The following is a 23104-nucleotide window of genomic DNA, read 5'->3' as shown; positions in this document are numbered from 1 at the left end:
CATTAGGGTGAGTCCTAATCCGATATAACAGGTGTCCTTATAAAAAGGGGCAATTTGGACATGGAGAAAGACATGCAGAGGGAAGATAATATGAAGACACATACAAAGAAGATGCCATGTGACCGGAGTGATGCACCTGCAAATCAAGGAATGCCAAGAACTGTAGATAAACACAAGAAGCTGGAAGAAGGAAGGAAGGATTCTTCTCCTAGAGTTATTGAGAGCATGGCCCTGCTGATAACCTTAGTTGGGGAATTCTAGCTTCCAGAATCATGAGACAATAAATTTTTGTTGTTTTAAGCCATCTAGTTTTAGATACTTTGTATGGTAGCTCTAGAAAACTAATACAACTTGACTCCATGTTAGGAACTCCATCCAGAAGCACTTTAATTTTAAACACCACATATACATGAATTAATCAGTTTTTTTTTTAAATTTCCGTGTTTAAAAATGTGATGTTTCATTAATTCACTCTGAAAAATTCACTATTTATATAATTAGTACTCTCAAAATCAAATTTCCTTAAACCAAGTTTCTACACATGGACAGATATCCCCACATCTCAAGTTGGATTTAAAAAACAAAAAAACTCAAGAGTTAAGCAATTATTTGGATAAGCTTATCAATACACAGTCTGGAAAATCAATATGTAAGAATTAAAAATTAATTAATAATCAAATGTTCCAGGACTTCCTTGGCGGTCCAAGTGGTTAATAATCTGCCTGCCAATGCAGGGGACGTGCGTTTGATCCCTGTTCTGGGAAGATTCCATGTGCTGTGGAGTAACTAAGTCTGTGTGTTACAACTACTGAGCCCAGCTGCCACACCTACTGCCCCTGTGCCATAAAGCCTGTGTTCCACAAAAGAAACCACTGCAATGAGAAGCCCAAGCACTACAATTGAAGAGTACTCCTCACTCGCTGCCAACTAGAGAAAAGCCTGTGCATAGCAATGAAGACCCAGTGCAGCCATAAATATACAATTTATATAAAACAAACAAACAAACAAACCCAGGGGAACTTCCCTGGTAGTCCAGTGGCTAAGACTGTGCTCCCAATGCAGGTGGCCTGGGTTCAATCCCTGGTCAAGGAACTAGATCCCACATCCTACAACTCAGACCCAGTACAGCTAAGAAATTAAAACAAAAATAAACTCAATCCCCAAGAGCTCTTGTCTGCATTCTTCTACAGATATTTTCTATTAGCTGATAAATCATTCTATGCTCTCAGTTTTCTGGGGTTAAATGTCTTAAAATGACAGGGATCCTTTATAGGGCAGGATGACAAATCAAATAACCAAGAAAAGAGAAGACTTGGAGAAGACAAGTCTTCATGATTCTTTGTGTGTCTCCTGTACAATCTGTAGGTTGATGCTTTACAACATTTCAAATACCTATTAATATAGAAAATATTCAGATAAGACAAGGACTGAGTTTGTAAAAAGAAAAAAAGGAAAAATCCAAATGCTCAATAGAAGATTGGCTATTACTAAATAATATAATAGAATAAATTAGGGAGGGATTAAGTTGATTCTCAGAATTCAACCACAGGACAGGACTCTGGAAGATCAATAAGCTAAATGTCTATCCTACTAATATTGCTGAAGTCCCTGAACTTGTATGTGATTAATGAATGTGTGATTATGTGTATCATCACAACTGTTAAGTGTAGTAACAATAATATAAATATAGCATAACATCTGGATTAATATCTATTCACATTTTAGGGAATATGTGAAGAACCAACTCATTGGAAAAGGCCCTGATGCTGGGAAAGACTGAGAGCAGGAGGAGAAGGGGGCTATAGAGGATGGGATTATGTGTATCATCACAACTGTTGAGTATAACAATAATATAAATATAGCGTAACATCTGGATTAATATCTATTCACATTTTAGGGAATACCCACATGTGATGTGAAGAACCAACTCATTGGAAAAGACCCTGATGCTGGGAAAGACTGAGAGCAGGAGGAGAAGGGGGCTACACAGGATGGGATGGTTGCATGGCATCATTAACTCAACGGACAGGAGTTTAAGCAAACTCTGGGAGATAGTGAAGAACAAGGAAGCCTGGTGTGCTGCAGTCCATGGAGTTGGAAAGAACTGGACATGACTTAGTGGCTGAACAACCACAAATTCACTATCAGATAAACATGCTTCACGTTGTCTAGAAAAAAAAAAATCTCCTTATGCTCTTTATAGTCTGCTGCTGCTGCTAAGTCACTTCAGTCGTGTGCGACTCTGTGCGAGCCCATAGACGGCAGCCCAGCAGGCCTGGGATTCTCCAGGCAAGAACACTGGAGTGGGTCTATTGATATTCAATTGAAGTATAAATGTATATTAAGATTATTATACCATAATTATTAATGGGGATTATGGAAATAAAAATATAAGTGAAACCAATCATCTTAAACCTGCCTCTGAAAATAGAAAGAACCTTTTTCAAGTGGTTTTCAAGAAGTGCAGTATATGGGATTATATAAAAGGAAACCACTTCAGTCACCACTAGTGAAATCTGCAAACCCATGAACTGAAGAGAACTGCTATCTTAGTCATTATCAGAGAAAAAAATGCTGAACAGCTTGTTGGCAACACCATTACCAGTGGCCCCTTATACTAGCAGAGCTAGTGTAAAGATATCTTGTTTTTCCCTTCAACAAATATGTTACACAGTGAGTACATGAGCAATCTCATGGCTGAGAACTTATTGTTCTTTTACTGTAATGTCAAAATCCACTAAAATGTGATCACTAAAACCAAAAATGTAAAAATTAAAACAAACAAACAACACAGATCACTTGGTCAAAATGCAATACACCTCTAGAACGTACAGAAAACAGAGTTTTACATGAAACCAGAAGAAGGAGTCAAAACTGTCTCTTTGTACCTGTTTTTTCATCTCTAAAAGCAAGGACATGAATCAAATGATAATTCACAAAGCACACAGTAAGTGCTCAGTAAATGTTGGCTATTATCAGTACGTCCAATGTATCTTACTGATTGTGGAAATCTGTAAAGCCCACTTTTCAAAGTCTGCAGTCACAGCAGGAAAAACGAGATATACCAGATTATTATTAACAGCGGGCATTTTTGGTGGCCTTTTTCTATGTTATATAAACTTTTGTGGTGGTTGAATTTCACAGGGTTTTATCTTCTAGTTAAAAAGAATACTTTAAGAATTACTGAATTAACAGTAGCTGTTTGTTATGTATTTTATCAACAGATACTGAAAGTATAAACCAATATCATATAGGTATCCTTGAATTTGATAATAAAAGGGATCTTTATATTTGAAATATTAAGAAACATTGTCTTGAACCATAAGTTTCACACTTAAACAAAGCATCTGCAATATCAAGACCTCAGTCCATAATTCAAGAATATAAGATTATGGTTCTTAATGTAGCCAAAGATTCAGAAGTAGAACACTGAATTCCAATATGAGAAACACATTATAAGGAACTGTTGAAGAAGGCAGAGAAAAGTCAAGACAACTACTGTTCACACATACTGAATTCAAGAACTGTTCCTTCTGAATATAACTTTCCCAAACTTTAACCTGAGACACCCAATTTACCTCTAGCAAGGAAACTGTACATTTAAACAAAGTAAAAACCAGTGCCATTAATAGGCAAATTTATTTAGAATTCTTAAATTTATTTTGATTCTACCTGAAGTAGGTCCCCATGAATCAGAAGAAGATCTTTTTCTTGAGAGATGTCCATTTTCCTATTAGCAAAATGAGAAAAAATTAATTAGGAGTTGAGAGCAGTCAGGAATGTGAACTTTCTTTCATTATATTTAAACAAAGACTTCTAGACTGACTAAAGCAAGCATCAAATTTGGAGGTAAATCCAAACTTCTACAGCAAAGTATTTTAAACTCAAGTCTTTCCTGAAAACTGAAGTACCTCTGTATTATATGTAAAAATGTCAATTTTCACAATGTAAATTTAGAAATTTTTATTAATAGCTCAAAATTAATACTAGAGCACTGTACTATTTATTTTAATAAAGACATAGCCTAATATTTGCCAATCAAATGGGTACAACTCCCTCTTCAATACTTCTGTTTAGGTACTAATGCACCACCAAACATTGAAATCTTATGAAAATGAACCAAACATTACTACATCTATTGATCATTAGCAAACCTCACTGGTAAAGGCACCAAAGTCCTTGTAAGTAAACCCGTGAGTTTACAAATACATTTCCAGCTATTCACTCTTAGAATGTCATAGTTTGGTTTATTTTTGTCCATCTGGTTTTAAAACCACAGCATCTTATATTAACATAGCACTTTGTTATCTCATCTTCCTTTAGTTGTTCAATATGTACAGAAGCTCTTTCAAACAGGTATACTTAACAACTTGACTTTCCAGTGGAGAGGGACAGTTTTTACGGTAATCTAAGTTTGGTCTATTCTCAAAAGAGACATCTGATGAGCTTAAGACATATTTGAATAGTTTTCTAAGACGTCATCATTTTGTAGGTTTTCCAGGGCCCGTACTTAATTATTTAAGACATACATAACATAAACCAGTGATTCTCAAACTTCAGGGCAGCCTAATTTAAAAATGACTGTACTTACCTTAGAAAAAAAAATGCTTATTTTCCTGATTAAGGAACATCTTTGTTCCTGGTCTGAAAAAATTAAGGGCAGAAAACATTGCTTTACATCAGCCATCAGAAATGTTTTGATGGACAGTTAGAGGAAACTTAATGAAACTAGCTTCTGTATCAGTATTTCCCTAACAAAAGGCACTGTATTGTTATCAAACATTTTTATATTTAGTATTCTAAATATGATAAAACAGTAGCAAGCTAATTTAGCATTTATTGCACATACCAGGTTTGAAAGATTACTGTTTCCAGCTGTGACATCATTCTGTTTACTCAGTTCCTGCCTTGGTTTGCATTTCCTTTCTATACTAGAAGATTTTAAAGAAAGATTGCTTGCTTCTGAGAAAGAATTTTCTGAGTTGATTCTCTGCTCCATTTGCTCCCTTCTCAATCTCTTTAGTTCTCTTTCTCTGCAGTAAGAAGCTAGAGATAACTGGAACTTAGCTCCCAGTGGGCTTTCTCCTGGGTGGTGCCTGGATAGGCTGCTCCTGCTGCTAAGACTTCGGGAGCTGTTCTTGAAGATGTCAGCTTCTGTCACCGTGGCCTGCTTCTTAGAATCTGCACTGATCCTGCCTCGATTGCCATCATTCTTCTCCCTGCTATTTTCATGAATGAAATGTGACTTCCTTCCCTCTGGAGACTGATGTTTTTTCTTGGTCTCTTTTGACAAGAGATATGAAGGAGGAACGTATTTTGTAACTGCCTTTGAATATTTGGTGTCCAGTGACACACAAGGCTGACGTGACTCATGTACACCACGGTCTCTATGGTGCTCTTTAACACCTTTTATGAATGCCTCTAAGACAGGGCTCTTTTCTGATGGCACTCTTTTGGGTTTAGAACTTTTTGGTGAGGATAGTTTCCTTTCAAACTGCTCTGTCCCACTGATGGACAATCCACTTTCTCCATATTTGATGTTCGATTTTTGTGGAGAATCCAACATACGTCTATCTGAATAGCCAATTAAAACAAATGCACATTGTATGTTATTAAAAATAGCACAAACTATTACACTTGTATAAATATTATAATTAACACTTAAAATATTAAGCTATCACAAATGTTTTCAAATTTATATTTAAATAATGATACACATTTTATGGGGGGTAGAATCAAGACATGATTTTAAAGCCTTACTTTCATAAAACTCTCTTCCGCATCATGTAAGTTCTCCATGGCTCTATTTATGAAGTTACTTTAATCCAGAATCAAAATAGTATACTTAATGAACATTATTGACTTGAATATTTTAAATGTAAGAAACCATAACAGCAAAGTTTCTTCATGATTTTAGAACTTGTTTATCTTTGTAAACAACACTGTATCTTCTTTATATTTTCAATTTTGAACACCATATTTCATCAAATTAGTAAGTTAAGAGTAGATTTAAAAATCAACTCCATCTCCCTCCCCAAAAGATCCCACAAAAAATGCATGAATAGTATACATACCTTGTTTTGAAGCTGGTTTGAAGAAATCTATAATTGACTGTTTCCTGAAAATAAAAGCATAACTAATATGGGATCACATTGGCAAATATTAAAACTTCAATAATTCAGATTAAGTTGAGAATACTAGTAGATTTACAGACTAGAGGCTGAATTTCACTATCTGGCTTAATCATGTTCTGACAATATTGCTTTACTAAGCTGATTATAAAAAAAATTTTTTTTTAATATAGTTCACCAGTTCCTGTAGGAGTAAATTTATAAAAGCAAAACTGAAGTTTATATACTTCATAGTACAAAAATGATAAGACTGTAGTGTGGATCTAAGGAATCGGTAGACAGCTTTTTAGGACTGAAAGGCTTGCTGCTATGTGGGAGAATAAAAGAACCTGAAGGGATCTGATCCTATTCCTTGAAATCTCCAGTGACAGGTACAAAATTTGTTCTAGAGATGTTTGCTGAATGAATAATGGAGATTATAAAAACCCATTAAAACTTGAGCAGACTCTTAAGAAGAGTAGATGGTAGAACGGCAAACATGGTTGATTTTGCTGGTTTGGAGAGGCAGCTAAAGAGTGTGCTGAGCAGAAGGCAGAAAAAGATCTAAGCTTATACTACATTCTTTATACACTACAGTGGGATGTTAATCTAATAGCAAAAATTGGAATGAGGAGTGTTTCAAAGTCTTAATTTACCAAGAATTCTTAAGATATTTACAAAATCAATGTGTTGCCCAGGAAAAAGAACAAAACAGAGAAAAAGACGTTAAGGAGTAAAGAATAACAAAAATCAAACTTTTTAATTTTTAAGGATTTCTGCACTCTACAATGAACACAGTGAAGTAGGACCATATTACTAGAATTTGTATTCTGATTTATGTATTTAGTTTCCAACTGCACAGAGCGGTGTTACTACTAAGTAGAACAAAAAAGTCACCTTTCTGGCAAATTTTACTAAAATTTCTTCGTTTTAGCTGAAAGAAAATAAGTGGTAGACAAGTTCCCCTAAACATTTATCCACTATGAGATTGGACTGCTCAGAGAAAACTTGAACAATGGAAGTCCCTGAAGCTTATGCTGCTTTTACATCTTGCACTCTTTACTGGCCACATCAGAATAGCGATGCCCATCTTTAAGGGGGTACTGAGAGTCTACAATGTTTGTTTGAGATATTAATAGAAAAGCTAAGCAGCCCTGAAATGAATGAGTGACACACTAAGGGAGAATCTATGCATTTTTTCCCTCACGAAATAAATTACATCAGAGTAAAGAAATACTACAGGTTTTGCAAAGGGGAGAAGGATAATATCTTGCTATTGGTTGAGTAAAGGGAGGTGAGAATGGACTAAAAAGCAGCTAATTAACTCAAAGCAAGGTAATACTGAATGTTTTTAAATTACTAAAAGTAACACTGTATCTCTTGCCTAAAGTATTACATCTTTTTGTTCATTACCCCTGGGAGAAAAATGGCTTTGGGTATAACACACAAGAAACCTGTAAAATAACCATGAATGTAACTTTCAAGAAGTAACAATCCCCTAAATTCAAATGCACAGAAAGGTCCATTATTTACTTATAACTAGTTAAACAAAATCATGTGTAACAGCACACAAACCCTCATCTGAAACTTTTGGGAACCAATGTGTTTTAGAATTCTGAATTTATTGTATTTTAGAAAGGCGGTAACTTGGATGCATTATGGAAAGCCCCCAGTGGGGTCTGAGACTGCACTCTGTAAGGAAATACGTAAATGTTTTTCCAGCAGAACTTAGACTCACACTTAAAGAGATGACCAACTATAGCCTTCCTCTAGTTCTGGTCAGGTCTGGCTGCCAAGTTAGATGTGGTGCCAAACTTACTAGAAACTTTAGGTTTTAGTAACTTTCTGGCTTTCAGAATTAAGATAAGGGATTGTGGACCTGTACCACAAGATCAGAAGATAAATTTACTGTTAAACTAATATTACAAGTTTTCAAACTTAAAATAAAAAAGACAGTACCCAAGTTCGAAGAGAATTTAAACATGTTTTATTGTCAGAGAATGTCATTTGATGAAATTCTCCATCTTTTTACATAGCTCCAACAAAATCTTTACAAGAAAACCTGGCCTCTTGGAGAGAAAACACAACACACTCCTAATCTGCATGTTCTTTAAATTTAGATTTATCGCGTGTACTAGACTTTAAAGCAATTCATCAAAGTTGTTTCCGTCATCACATCTTACATAATTTCACCCACAATATAGAAAATGCTTATACCATTCAACCACTAGGATGAGGAGAACCGACAATGCAGAGAAAACCACTTAAGTATGCATTTAGCAGTTAGGGCCCAGAGTCCAGCTAAAATAAAGGACAAAAATTACATTCTACCTAAGGCGGTTGGTTCGAAGCCATCCAGGTTGTGGTCACTAGACCGAGAACACCGTCCCAACTACAGAAAACGAGACTCGAGCTCCCAGCAGTCCCCGCGTGGAGGCGGGGCAGGGGTTTGCCAGGCCCCGGACGCGGAGGCCTGAGCTCGCGGAGGATGGCGGGAACTGGAAAAGCAACCGTCCGCAGACCTCCCTCATACCCTTGCCCCCGCGACCCGGCCCCTTCTCAAGCCCTCTGCACGGTACCTGTCCCCAGGCCTCTCTGTTTTCTTTCCCGCTGCAGCAGGGACGGTACTACCGGGTCTCAGATGGCAGCGCGGGGGCGACGACCCCGGGGCTGGGGATGAGGGGAAACCTGGCCTAGCGGGCATGCAGCGCCTTGTCATGTCGGCGCCGCTGGCGACGGCGGCATGAGCTGTAGCTGGAGAAGTTGGATGCGTGGTTGCCGTCTTGCTGCTGGGACTCGGGGATGCTGTCGGAGCAGAGGTGGGCGGCACCCCCTTCCCTCTTCATGGCGGTTCTCTCTCTTCGGAAGTGACTCCGGTGTGAGCGGGAAGGAACCTGAGGACCCACAGGGGGCGGGTCTTACTTGAAGCGACGCGTTCTTATTGGCCGGCACGGGGGTCATTCCAATAGTGGTGCAATAGAGAGCCGTAGCTTCTCAAGAGAAGGCAGGGTTTCGGGGGAGGGGGTGGGGAGGAGGGGAGGAACACTGCCCCCCCCCCGTCACGTGCACGGGGTGGGGGGTGGGGCGCCTCGGCGGTAGGGCCGCGTCCGCTTTGGCGGGCATGTGGGGGCCGGAAGGCGCGGGATGCCAAGGGCGCTGCGGTAGCTGGCGATACCCGTCTTGAGGAAGGCGAGGGGCAAGATTTGCTGAAGCAAACCCGAGCCCAGCAGCTTCCCCCAATGAAGATTGCCAATAGTTGGGCTTCTTGTGTCACACAATTGTGCCTCAGAAATCCCCAGCTGTTCATTACATCGTTCTCTTAACATCTTAGGCCGAAGTGTGCTGATGCTGTCACCATTTCCTCAGTAGTCGGCACAACCCAATGTGAAGACTTGTTCATTGTGTGAGGGTTCTTGTTGAATGCTGGAGTGGCTCCTCTCTCTCTCTCTTTTTTTAAAAGAAGGAAAAAAACCTCATTGAAATAAAGACTTTTTATTACACAAACGCATTTTGTTTCTCAGTTGCTGTGATGAGTTATCCGTAAAGTCTCTGGAGCCAGATTCCGTGGAGATTTTTGAAAGGAACATAAGGTCAGCTTTCAATTACTCATGTTAAGTGTGGACTGCATAGATTAGTGAAAAGTGCCAGCAGTCTCCCATCCTTTGTAAGGGGTTTGTGCTTTGGAGGCTGTTAGCTAGGGTTTTCCCTACAAACTGAGAGGCTGGTCTGAGTGGCTCTGAGCTTCAGTTTCCACATCTATAAAATGGGCATTCTACTTTTCTGGGCAATTGCTTATAAAAATGATAAGCCAGGCAAAGTGCACAGCTCAGAGACTCTCATGTAGTAAGTACTGTGTGAATTAATGTTCTCTTGCCATTGTTCTTTAAACAGACTTTAACTTACTATAAAATCTTCCAGAGATGAGTCTGATATTGTTATAACTATTAACCAAAATATCAGTCTTAATGATGTTCAAGCCATAACTGTCAGGCCTGTTCAATCAATTGGATGGAACAAAATCTTAAATGACAATGAAGAATTTAGACAGGTATTTCAAGTTTATTGTACTGAGATTTAACTGCTTCTGTAGCTAAGCATGCCTAACTGGCCTGAAGTTCACCTCCTTCCCTCACCTGTTTTAGCCCTCAGGAGAAAGAATTAATGAGGAATAAAGTGGCCAACAGGGAGGGCAAAGTGGAGGGTAGAAGGTAAACTGAACATACAGGTCTCTCATTCATCCCCAAAGTATATATACACGGATACTAGGTAGTAGGGATGTAGGTCTCTCATTCATCCCCAAAGTATATATACATGGATACACTGAAATAAGGGGCATTTTTCTGCTCCCAGTATCTGAGAAGTTACTATACCTAGCATTGTTTCTTAGATGAAAAAGAATATAATAGATGCTCAAAATGTGTTGGATGGTTAGTGACATATATTTATTAAGGGTTTTTACACATTATTTGCAACCTGTTGTGTAACTGTGTTCTGAATGTTACGACACTAGCAAGTTCCTATTTCTGTAACTGCACATCTATAAAACATTTAATCGGATTCGTTTCATTGCATGCTCAGTCCGTAAAAAAGAGTAATGCATAAAAGCATGTTCTGCATGATCAATTAGTTGCTTTTCTTGGATTATAGTATTTGAATCATCCAGCTTCCAAGGTATCGCTTTAAAGGCTGTACTTACGCTACCAAACAATAGTTTTCGAATTTTCTTAATCTGAGCAACAGATTATGGAGTTAAGTGAGGCAAGAAATCCCTTGATCAATAAATGGAGATGGAGTCATAATAAAAACATAATTTTAAAAATCTCTTCTTAACAGGGAAGTAGTTATCTAAATCCTCAATAAGCATCAAGGCTCTTCTTTGTTTAAACTGTGTTTGAGAATGATGCAGATTTAGGTTGCAGGATGAAATATGCTCTACATATCAACCAGAACATCTGGGAGCTTCTGAAGCTCTTCCCCACTCCTGTAAATAGTGTTAGTCTTATTATGTGTTTTTAATCCCTTCTCTTACTTTGAATTTGTGTGGGTATATATCTCTATCTCTATGTACATAAATGGCCTGGAAGCTGTACTAAGTGAAAGATGTTGCCGGTGAGGAGACCAGGGTAGAGAAAAATGGCTGGGGCGAGAGGATGATGAATAAAGTAGACAGGGCTGAATTAGAGACTTAAAACCTCAGCCAAGATTGGAAAAGTAAATGAAGAAATGAAGGCCAATGACCTTAAAAGACTAGTTTAAGATTTCTGTGGATGAGGAAACAAAGACCACAGGAAGGGAGTGGCTTCTAGGCATGAGGGTTCTATGGGGTACTCAGCACAATTTAGCACCCTGTATTGTTAAAGACAATAGAGGAGCACAGACCTTGGCCTTGATGAGAAGGGACGGGTCAGTCAGTCACAGAAACAATGTTACGTGCAAAACAGATCAAATCTGCTGGGAGCGTCAAGCCCAGAGTGGGAATCCTGAAAGGAGTGACAGTATAGCTGATGCCAGAGATACAAACAGTCACAAAAAGAGAAAACAATTTAGGGAGATGGGCTCATGAAGTACCTTTGCAGGCAGGGACTCTGAGAACAAAAGGTCAGTAAGTTACACAGAACGTTACTAACAAGCTGGGAACTCTTGATTCTACAGTAATGACACAGTTCTGCTCTAACATTGCTACACTCTGGAAGAAACCCCAAGGCTCTTATTGGAGGGTGCTCCAGGGTAGACTGAGAGACAAAGATGGGTTTGCTGCAGAACTGCCTGCTGGTGGCCAAGAATGTGTGTGTGGAGGGGAGGGTAGAGGGTGACCTGGGAAAGGGGATAAGGAGCAGACTCTGAAAAACAGGAAATAATTAACTTGAAAGCCTGACTGAAAAAGACCACGTGATGATCTGAAGGAGGGAAGGCAACCTCCAGCCTCTCAAGATCTGCAAATAGATGCTGAACTCAAAACTGCCCAACAAGTGCTTCGAAAAAGCACTGTGCTCAGTCACTCAGTTGTGTCTGACTCTTTGTGGCCCCATGGACTATAGCCCACCAGGCTCCTCTGTCCATGGGATTTTCCAGGCCAGAATACTGAAGTGGGGGTGCCATTTCCTATTTCAGGGGATCTACCTGACCCACTAGCTTGGTTTTAAAGGGCTGCTGGGAAAAAATCAAATGTAATATGATATCATGTCATGTCCTGAAACTTAAACTTCCAGAGAGTTAATTAGAAAAACTGCAGAAGCAGATCTAATGTTAAGGAAAGTTTCTTGTTATTTCATTACAGAATGGTGCAAGATACTATTTCCCACGCTTTAGAACATGAGTAACATATTTGTAATTTTTGACATACCTGAATGTTTCCTATATTAATATTTAACTTTTTCTGTAAATCACTTTTTTTTAATGTATGCTATACTTAAAGTTTTATTAAGAGGCTAAAACTCCTGTTAAATGGTTTTTCCACAATTTAAAAAAAAAATTAGGGAATTCCCTGGCAGTTCAGTGGTTAGGAATCCGAACTTTCATTGCCAAGGGCCCAGGTTCAGTCCTTGGTTGGGGAGCTAAGATCCCACAAGCTGCATGGCATGGCCAAAAAATTAACAACAACAAAACACAGGAATTTAAAAATCCACAGGACAACCAGTTAAATTTGAATTACTTCTAAATCACTTTTTAAATGTAAACATTTATTTTAGAAGAAAACTTAAAAATCATTCTCCAACTTAGGACTAACTTTCCAAATGAAAGCTAATTCTAAAAACTAATAAATAATAACCAGAAAAAAGTCTCTATGTTTTATCTAGAGACATCTTGTTTACTAGTTTGGGAGGCATAGTTATCATTCATCTTATCTGAAAAATAAGAGACTGTAAATATTGGTTTGGAACTCCAGCCTGAATCAGGTATTTTTCACACTGGGTGAGCCACTCATTAGAGGGTTTTGAAATTGATGTAATGAGTCACAGGCCACATGAAAAAAGACAATGGAATAGAGAGTGCATACAGTGTATGAGTATGTGTTTTTTCACAAGACTTTTACTTATTTCAGTTGCACGTATGTATTTTATATGGCAATGATGTAAAAGGTATTTCTGTGGCCCTACTGTGGGCAGTAGTGGAAACTTGTGAAAGTTGTTGCTATAATCTGTATTCATATTTCACACTTCTGTGTATTAGTGAAATAGAACAGCAGAAGCTGCTTGGAGGGCAAAAGATAGGCTTTCTTTTGTCACTGCTGCTGGTGGGGAGGGTGGAGAGACATAACTCGGGCTCCCCTTATGCCCTTTTAAGACCATATTTTCCAGGAGTGGGGGAGGCTTGAAGAGGAAGGCAGACTGTCTTTTCAAAGGAGAGTGCCTTTACCCTTCCCAGGCTATAAGAACTTCAAGATGGGGAGGAGTGGCTCAAGTGGCCCTATCAGATCCCTCCTTGTCTTCAGTAATCTTGAGACTGTGAGGAAGAAATAGGAGGAAAGGGAAAATGATACAAAAGAGGTAGAAGGACCTTATATACCTTGTCCAACTCATCTCTCATGTGAAACCCTACCACCCTGCAAAGAAGAGAGTCTCTTTGAGGATAATACATCTGATCTCATACTTTTGCAATGCTCTTCCCAGAATTCAACACGCCTGTGATGACCTGTAAGACCTTTCTTTACTGGGTTATGACTTGCCTCTTCAGAGGCATTCTGCCACCACTGTTCCTTAAGCTGTAAACTTGCACAGCACCAAAGTACTGAACCCTCTATGCCAGGCATGACAAGATGGCCTCCTGAAGGAGCCATCTTTCATCACCTTCTTTTTAAACTTCCAAAGAGTTCTTTTGTAAAAGTATGGGGCAACATTGAAAAATCAAGAGATTTCACACAAAATTCTAGATTTCTGGCTCCAAGAAGTACAAAGAGGGGTCTCATATTTCTGTCTACAGAGCTTAGATAGGTACATGAATCAGGTCAGTTCAAGGCCACCAAAGCCTGCTTGGCCACACAACATGGATGCTGAGGTAGCAATAAAATGGAGTAATTTAGCTGAACTCTCAACACTTGTGATGGCTTCCCAGGTGGCTCAGTGGTAAAGAATCTGCATGCCAATGCAGGAGATACTGGAGACGTGAGTTTGATCCCTGGGTCCAGAAGATCCCCTGGAGGAGGAATGGCAACCCTCTCCAGTATTCTTGTCTGGAGAATCCCATGGACTGGGAGCCTGGTAGACTATAGTCCTTGGAGTTGCAGAGTTGGACAGGACTGAGTATGCATGCACTCAACCCTTGTTAACAATATAAACTAGTATGGAACAATCTCTAAGATACCCTAAGTGAAAAATTGAGTTGCAGAACAGTGTATGCTACAGTGTATACATGTGCTATTGCTTGTATAAATAAAAAGAGTTATTTGTATGTATGTGCCAAGACTATCTCTGGAAGGATGCTGTGCTTTCCAAGTAACTTCCTAATGCAACATAGTATTCTACTCTATGCACTGGCCGGTAACTTAGTTAAGTTAGTTCCCTTACAGCCTTATATTACTGATCATGATGCAATGAACCTTTATACCTTTATACCTTTTATTCACCTTTGTGAACATAGAAGCATATCTCTATACATTGGGAAGGGAATTGCTGGGTCAAAGGACATGTATGTTTTATATTTTGATAGACAGCAGTCATTGGTACTTTTGAGTGTCTAACCTGAGCATAGGTAAAGAAGCTCATAACAGCAGTTGCCTCTGGATAGAGGTTTTCCCCTATTTGTGAAAATTATTTTATCAAGTGTATATATTACTTTCCCAAAGAAACACATATCCCTATCTCTGCCTATCTATTTATCTATTATATCTATCATCTATCTATCATAAAATAAAAGGACCAATGGTTTTGGATGAAAAGGTACACTGTTACATTAATTGCTTTCCGTGAAGACTTCACCAGATGTCCTCCACTATTTCTATTAGCTTCTGTTCATTTCTCCTTCATTTCCCTTCCACTTGCCACTGACACCCTTGTTCCTACTGCCTCTTTTGGAGGGCAATGTGGAGACCATTAAGTTACCTTCTCTGACCAGGGATTTGGTAGTAAAAACATTTGTGGTTGGGTTCTCAAACTCAAGGTGTCTTCAGTAGAACCTATTATCTTCCCTCCCTGACCTCCAGATTTAAGGTTCTCTCCTCCTGTATTTCTTATCTCAGTGGATGGTTTCATCATCTTCCCTCACCTGTCGCTGAAACCACAAACCTGGGAGTCCCACTAATCTCTCCCCTCTGTCACCCTCAGCTGCCACCTGTTATGTCATCAAATCAGTGATTTTGCCCTCTAAATATCACTTTGTCCTTTCTTAGCAAAAATAAAAAGGATGACAATGTAAAATATTTGAGCAGACATGAGGAAAACAGTGCTCTCATATATTGCTAGTGGGACTGTAAATTAATTTCGCCATAACCACACACACACACACACCCCACACACATATCTGATTCTTTTTAGAACAAAGATATAGGCAAATACAAAGAATAATATTACAACATATTCACCATTCTGAACTCACAACTATTAAACAATTTTAATCTTTTACTTCTCTTTCCTGGTTTTCCTTAGTTTTCCTTTATTTTTTATAAGTCTTTATTGAATTTCTTACGCATTGCTTCCATTGTGTATGTTCTGACTTTTTGGCCACAAGTCATGTGGGATCTTAGCTCCCCGACCAGTGATCGAACCCACACTCCCTGGATTGGAAGGTGGAGAGTCCCGACAACTGGACTGCCAAACAAGTTCCTGGTTTTCTTTAATTTCATAATAAAACATTGTATGTTTTAAAAACATATAACATTATTTATGGGAGTAGGTAAGTCTTTTTTTATTGAGACTCCAGTTTAATTCTCTTCTCTCCTATTCCTTTTCAAGTCTGCAAGCCTCATATTCCTCATGTTTTCAGTTCAGTTCAGTTCAGTTCAGTCGTTGAGTCTTGTCCGACTCTTTGCGACCCCATGAACCGCAGCACGCCAGGTCTCCCTGTCCATCACCAACTCCCGGAGTTTACTCAGACTCATGTCCATTGAGTTGGTGATGCCATCTAACCATCTCATCCTCTGTCGTCCCCTTCTCCTCCTGCCTTCAATCTTTCCCAACATCAGGGTCTTTTTTTTTTTATGTAATCAAGTTTTATTAAAGTATAAAGGAGATAGAGAAAGATTCTGGCATAGACATCAGAAGGGGGCAGAAAGACTGCCCCCGCCCCCTGCCCCAGCTAGTCTTTAGCAGGCAGTTACATACCGACTAGCAGCCTGCTAATTAGACAAAGGAAATGTCTCAACTCTCAGAGAGTGGCACTAGGCCCGTCACCCACAACATGTGTCTTGAGATAACATTGGCACAAGGTGAGTCATCCTGGGCCTTAAATCGATTGACATGAATCTTGAAGAAAGGCAGATTTCCAAGCAAATGCTGCTGCTGCTAAGTCGCTTCAGTCATGTCCGACTCTGTGCGACCCCAGAGACGGCATCTCACCAGGCTCCCCCGTCCCTGGGATTCTCCAGGCAAGAACACTGGAGTGGGTTGCCATTTCCTTCTCCAACACGTGAAAGTGAAAAGTGAAAGTGAAGTCGCTCAGTTGTGTCCGACTCTTAGGGACCCCATGGACTGCAGCCTACCAGGCTCCTCCGTCCATTGGATTTTCCAGGCAAGAGTACTGGAGTGGGGTGCCATTGCCTTCTCCGATCAGGGTCTTTTCAAATGAGTCAGCTCTTTGCATCAGGTGGCCAAAATACTGGAGTTTCAGCTTCAACATCAGTCCTTCCAATGAACACCCAGGACTGATCTCCTTTAGAATGGACTGGTTGGATCTCCTTGCAGTCCAAGGGATTCTCAAGAGTCTTCTCCAACACCACAGTTCAAAAGCATCAATTCTTTGGCGCTCAGCTTTCTTTATACTTCAACTCTCACATCCATACATGACTACTGGAAAAACTACAGCCTTGACTAGATGGACCTTTGTTGGCAAAGTAACGTCTCTGCTTTTTAATATACTGTCTAGGTTGGTCATAACTTTCCTTCCAAGGAGTAAGCGTCTTTTAATTTCATGGCTGCAATCCCCATCTGCAGTGATTTTGGAGTCCAAAAAAATAAATAAAGTCAGCCACTGTTTCCCCTTCTATTTCCCATGAAGTGATGGGACCGGATGCCATGATCTTAGTTTTTGGAATGTTGAGCTTTAAGCCTACTTTTTCGCTCTCCTCTTTCACTTTCATCAAGAGGCTCTTTAGTTCTTCTTCACTTTCTGCCATAAGGGTGGTATCATCTGCATATCTGAGGTCATTGATATACATGTATTTATATCTAGTCATAAAAATATAGAGGATTCTTTTGTATATGTTTAAAAATATGTACATTTTATTTGTTTGCAGTTCATATTTGTCCATTACAAACAATGTCTCATGGATATCTCTGTACATGTTTCTTTTTACCCACATGCAAGAATTTCTATGGGTTATATAATCAGAATGGAAATTGCTGGGTCATAGGGTATTTGCATTATCAAGTTTATTGTATGCTACCAAATTGCTTTCCATAAATGGCTGAATTAATTTACAGTCCCACTAGCAATATATGAAAGCACTGTTTTCCTCATGTCTGCTCAAATATTTGATATTGTCATCCCTTTTTTATTTTTGCTAATCTGAAGGGTGAAAATGATTTCTCACTGCTTTATTTTGCATTCTCTTAATTATTAGGTTGGATTTCTCTTCATAAATCTGGTAGTGGGGCATTAAGATTCTTTTGTTAGCTGCCTTTTCTATATTTCATCCACTTTATAAACTCATCTATTTTTCTTATTGTTTATAAAATTTTAAAATACATATTTTAAATACTCAAAAAATCCTTTCTATCCCCCCTGCTGCACCCCAATACAGGCCCTAATTGTCCTTTGCAAAGTATGTTGCAACAGCTTCCAGATTGGTCTTTCTGACTTGTATTTGCCCTTCTTCATTCCATCTTCCACACTGCAGCCTGAATCATCTTTCTAACAAGCACATCTGAGCAAGTCACTCCCAAATTCATTACTGATGGGGAAACGAAACAAAAACTAAAACATCACCATTCACAAAAGAATCACCAAACAAACCAATTTTAAAGGCTTACACTCTTTGGTATACTGTATAGGTACTCCATGATCCGATTCCTCTCTACCTGTGAGAGGCCATCACCCTGTTCTTCCCCATACATCTTACCCATTCAGAACAATTGGCCATTCTTTGAACATATCAGCCTCACTCATGCTTCTTGGCTTTTGTGCACCCACCTGTACTGCAATCTTGTCCCCCTAGAAAAAACTTCTCTGACATCCCTAAAAAGACCTAGTTGCTCTTTGTTCAACTCTTATGTGCACTATGCATGCTGCCTTGCTTCAGTCATGTCCAACTCTTTGGGACCCAGGCTCCTCTGTCCATGGGATTCTCCAGGCAAGAACACTGGAGTGGGTTGCCGTGCCCTCCTCCAGGGACCTTCCCAATGCAGGGATCAAACTCATGTCTCTTACATCTCCTCATGGGCAGGTGGGTTCCTTACCAATAGCACCACCCGAAGCCCAAAAGAAGAGTGATTTTTTTCCAGGCCCCAGTTGCTTTAGACTTACCTGTAAGCTGGGAGCGTGTAGAGCAAAGCACCGAGCAGCATCTCACTCTCAGCAGCTCAACACAGCTTCTCTGCGCTCCGTGTCACAGTAACTCCACAATCCTCTTTATGACTTCACTTTGAAATGATTTTTGTATGTATGTCTTCTCTCTAGACTGGAAGCTTTGATAGCACAGGGCTCTGTCTCTTGGTCTCAAGAGGCAGTGTATCAGAGTGGTTAGGAGTGTGGGCTCTGAAGCTAAACTGCCTGGGTTTGAATCTTAGCTCTTTACAGTTTGGGAAATTGCTTAGCTTCTCCATGTGTCAGATTCCTCATTTGTAAAGTAGGGATAATAATAGTACCTATCTCATCTGCTTTCATTAAATCAGTTAATAAAGTACTTATTAATAGCCAAAAGGTGGAAGCAAGTCAGGTGTTGACCTGAGTCTCCTGTATCTGCATTGCAGATTCTTGACCACAGAGCCACCAGGGAAACCCAAATAAATAAACAAAATGTGTATATATATATGTATATATATATATATATATATACATATATATATACACATACACTTATACATATATACATATATATACATATATATAAACACATACAATGGAATATTTTTCAGGCTTAAATAGGAAGGAAATTTCTGACATGTGCTACAACTTGTATTAACCTTGAAGACTATGCTCAAACAAACCAGTCATGAAAGAACAAATACTGTATAATTCCAATTATATGAGGTATCTGTGATAGTCAAATTCATAAAGACAGTAAAATGATGGTTACCAAGGGGTACCAAGAGGGGAGAATGAAGAGTTCATGTTTAATGGATATAGATTCAGTTTGGGAAGATGAAAAGTCTAGAGATGGACGATGGTGACGATTGCACTCCTGTGGTCATGTATGGATGTGAGAGTTGGACTGTGAAGAAGGCTGAGCACTGAAGAATTGATGCTTTTGAACTGTGGTGTTGGAGAAGACTCCTGAGAGTCCCTTGGACTGCAAGGAGATCCAACCACTTCATTCTGAAGGAGATCAGCCCTGGGATTTCTTTGGAAGGAATGATGCTAAAGCTGAAACTCCAGTACTTTGGCCACCTCATGCGAAGAGTTGACTCATTGGAAAAGACTCTGATGCTGGGAGGGATTGGGGGCAAGAGGAGAAGGGGACGACAGAGGATGAGATGGTTGGATGGCATCACTGACTTGATGGACGTGAGTTTGAGTGAACTCCGGGAGTTGGTGATGGACAGGGAGGCCTGGTGTGCTGCGATTCATGGAGTCGCAAAGAGGTGGACACGACTGAGTGACTGATCTGATCTGATCTGATCTGATGAACATACTTCATGCTACAGAACTGTGCACTTAAAAATGGTTAGGGAATTTCTTGGTGGTGTAGTGGTTAGGACTCCATACTTTCATTGCTGAGGGTCTGAGTTTGATCCTTGGTTGATGAACCAAGATCCTGTATGCCTCACAGCCAAAAAAAAAAGAAGATTAAAATGGTAAATGTTATGTTATGTATACTTTGTTACAGTAAATGAAAAAAGTGCTTATAATGATGTCCAGTATATAGTGGGGGCTCAGTAAAGGTTAATTCTGATTCCGTTTGTTAACACATTATTAATAATCATTCATTATTCTCACTGTCCTGAGCTATTGTATCCTCAAGTGGGGCTAGCTCCTGCAGCTGGGTCAGTTACCCGTCTGTTTCCTGTCCAACCCTAACTTCCTCTGATTTCCTGACACAAGGCCAGTTTCTCAGACGGAGATTTCTAGGGCAAGAGGATATACTTGGTGTAGGAGCCTTGCTAGCCTAGGTGACACTTGGGTATCCCCCAACTAAAATTTCAGGAGTAACACCCACTGTGTACTTAATCCTGGTTTGAGTCTTGGTCAGTAGTGACCCCTGCTTCCTCCCTTCTTTTCCCAGTTCATCTATCCCAGGCACCTAGCTGCTGCTGCTGCTGCTAAGTTAGCTTCAGTCATGTCCAACTCTGTGCGACCCCATAGATGGCAGCCCACTAGGCTCCCCCGTCCCTAGGATTCTCTAGGCAAAAACACTGGAGTGGGTTGCCATTTCCTTCTCCAATGCATGAAAGTGAAAATGAAGTCACTCAGTCGTGTCTAGCTACCATACCAGAAATAACTGGAGGCATTATAAAAATGTGCTGTGCTGTGCTTAGTTGCTCAGTTGTGTCCAGCTCTTTGTGACTTCATGGGCTGCAGCCCACCAGGCTCCTCTGTCCATAGGGATTCTCCATGCAAGAATACTGGAGTGGGTTGTCATGCCCTCCTCCAGGGGATCTTCCCAACCAAGGGATCGAACCCAAGTCTCCTGTGTTGCAGATGAATTCTTCACTGACTGAACCACCAGGGAAGCCCATTAGAAAAATACAGCACATTAAATGAATCTGAAAATATTCTTTGCACTTTAAAAACCTGTGCTAATTCCGCTCTAGTACTCTCCAAGCCACTCACCAAACCCATACTTTCCCTCTTCTCTTCACCCATGAAATAGCTTCAGTCTGAGGTCTTAACCTGTGGTAAACCCAAAGCATCCGTTCCAAGATTCCTCCAAAATCCAGTTTCCCATGTTGGGGCCTCAAATAGTCTTTAGCATAATGTTCTTTCTCTGAACTCTTTGAAGCACAAAATTCTCACTTTGTGTTCTTATGACCAGAACAGAAACAAAACTTTTCTGAGTAGATTGAAGCAGCTTTGTTTTTCTTTTTTAGAGCATAACCTAGAAATGCGAAGCCTGATTTTCTAGAGGCCCTTGAAGTGCTGCTGGCTTAGATCACAAATGAAAAATTCAGATGTAGACAGGTGTAAAAGTCAAGCACTCAGCCTGGGGGATTCTGGGTGGCTCCAATTCAGCAGAGCAAATGGCAAAACAACAGGTGTCCACAGATGTACTGACCCACAAGGCACTCATACTCAAAGCTCGCCTTGAGATTGAATTCTCTCATTGAAATCTGCCCCCTCAGTCTGACCCCCATCACCCTCTGCAGGGCTCTGGAAATTATGCATTCTGCTGGCCTTATGTTACAGGTACCAGGAGGTTATGTGTGACTCACCCAGGATTAGCGGGCTTTAGGACTCAAAGTTCTGACATTTTCAAGCTGTTTATTAGTCAGAGGACGTTGCAGCCTACCTACAGAGGTTGCATAATAATTAAAAACTATAGTTGGAACAAATGCTCACGGGTGACCACACAGGACAGAGACTTGCTGAATTGGAAACTCAATCTAGGGTCCTCAGAGCCTTAAAGAGTTGTCTTGAAATAAGACATCTGCAGGATGGGGAAGAAGGAATATGATGGAAAAAGAGAGTCAATATGACTTTCCCTAATTGGAGGATCAAATATAGGGTTGGTAAACCTTGTAAATCAGGTATTCCACTTACTGTGTCTTAAGGTAGTCAGGAACTAGAGCCAGAAACTATTAAAGTAAAAACTTTATAAGCTTTGTACCACTCCACATCTGTTCTTATGGTTATTCTGTGTTTGTCTCTTGGTATGATAATGTGCAAGCATGCTCAGTTGCTCAGTCATGTCCAACTCTTTGTGACCTCACAGACTGTAACCTGCTAGCCTCCTCTGTCCATGGAATTTTCAGACAAGAATACTAGAATGGCTTGCCATTTCCTACACCAGGGGATCTTACACACGCATACGGTGGGAGGGAACACTTCACCCAAGAAAAAACTGAGCTGAGCAGCAGCAATTTCATGTGTGAACAAAAGTTGCATATAGCAACTCTGTCTGTAATAGAAAACTGGAAATAACCCAAGGGTCCATCAAGAGGGGATTGTTAAATATAGAGCAGCTTTACCATGGAATACGATTCAGCTATTAAAAAGAATGGAGAGGACAAACGTGCTGATATACAAAGATGCCTGAGATATGTTAAGTGAAAAAAGCAAAGCGCTAACAGTATACATAGGAGAAGGAGATGGCACCCAACTCCACTACTCTTGCCTAGAAAATCCCATGGACGGAGGAGCCTGGTGCGCTGCAGACTATGGGGTCGCTAAGAGTCGGACACGACTAAGCGACTTCACTTTCACTTTTCACTTTCATGCATTGGAGAAGGAAATGGCAGCCCACTCCAGTGTTCTTGCCTGGAGAATCCCAGGGACGGGGGAGTCTGGTGGGCTGCCATCTATGGGGTCACACAGAGTCGGACACAACTGAAGCGACTTACCAGCAGCAACAGTATACATACATAAAATCCCATTTCTATATGGTGTTTCCTTATAAGGTGAGGCATATAATATGTATCTGCACTTTCTTGTATGTATACAGACAGTGTCTGGAAGGAAATTAAAAAGTTAATTGTGCCACTTCCCACCTCTGGGATTGAGAATTTAGGAGAGGTATTGGGGAATTA

At 40.0% G+C, this 23104-nt stretch overlaps 1 protein-coding gene across 5 annotated transcripts in view; it reads right to left on the bottom strand.

The window, feature by feature from the left end:
* The window catches only part of SLF2 (SMC5-SMC6 complex localization factor 2), a 54383-nt gene extending 32218 nt beyond the window's left edge, over positions 1–22165 (bottom strand). For 2 of the 5 annotated variants that reach the window (XM_005225607.5, NM_001102259.2), the window contains exons 1-4: positions 8690–8979; positions 6075–6118; positions 4850–5574; positions 3673–3730 (exon numbers count right to left, since the gene is read on the bottom strand). In XM_005225607.5, the coding sequence (XP_005225664.1) occupies positions 3673–3730; positions 4850–5574; positions 6075–6118; positions 8690–8829 (967 nt within the window). In that variant the 5' untranslated portion in view covers positions 8830–8979. Of the gene's footprint in view, positions 1–3672; positions 3731–4591; positions 4645–4849; positions 5575–6074; positions 6119–8689; positions 8980–22118 lie in introns of those variants that run through there. The other 3 variants (XM_005225611.4, XM_010819915.4, XM_059881931.1) reach the window with 2 other exon arrangements.
* Positions 22166–23104: the final 939 nt, after the last annotated feature.

This window comes from Bos taurus, chromosome 26, assembly GCF_002263795.3.
Source record: "Bos taurus isolate L1 Dominette 01449 registration number 42190680 breed Hereford chromosome 26, ARS-UCD2.0, whole genome shotgun sequence".
Taxonomy (NCBI): Eukaryota; Metazoa; Chordata; class Mammalia; order Artiodactyla; family Bovidae; genus Bos; species Bos taurus.
The sequence above is the reverse complement of the archived record's forward strand: the minus strand, read 5'-3'. Positions and strand labels throughout refer to the sequence as shown.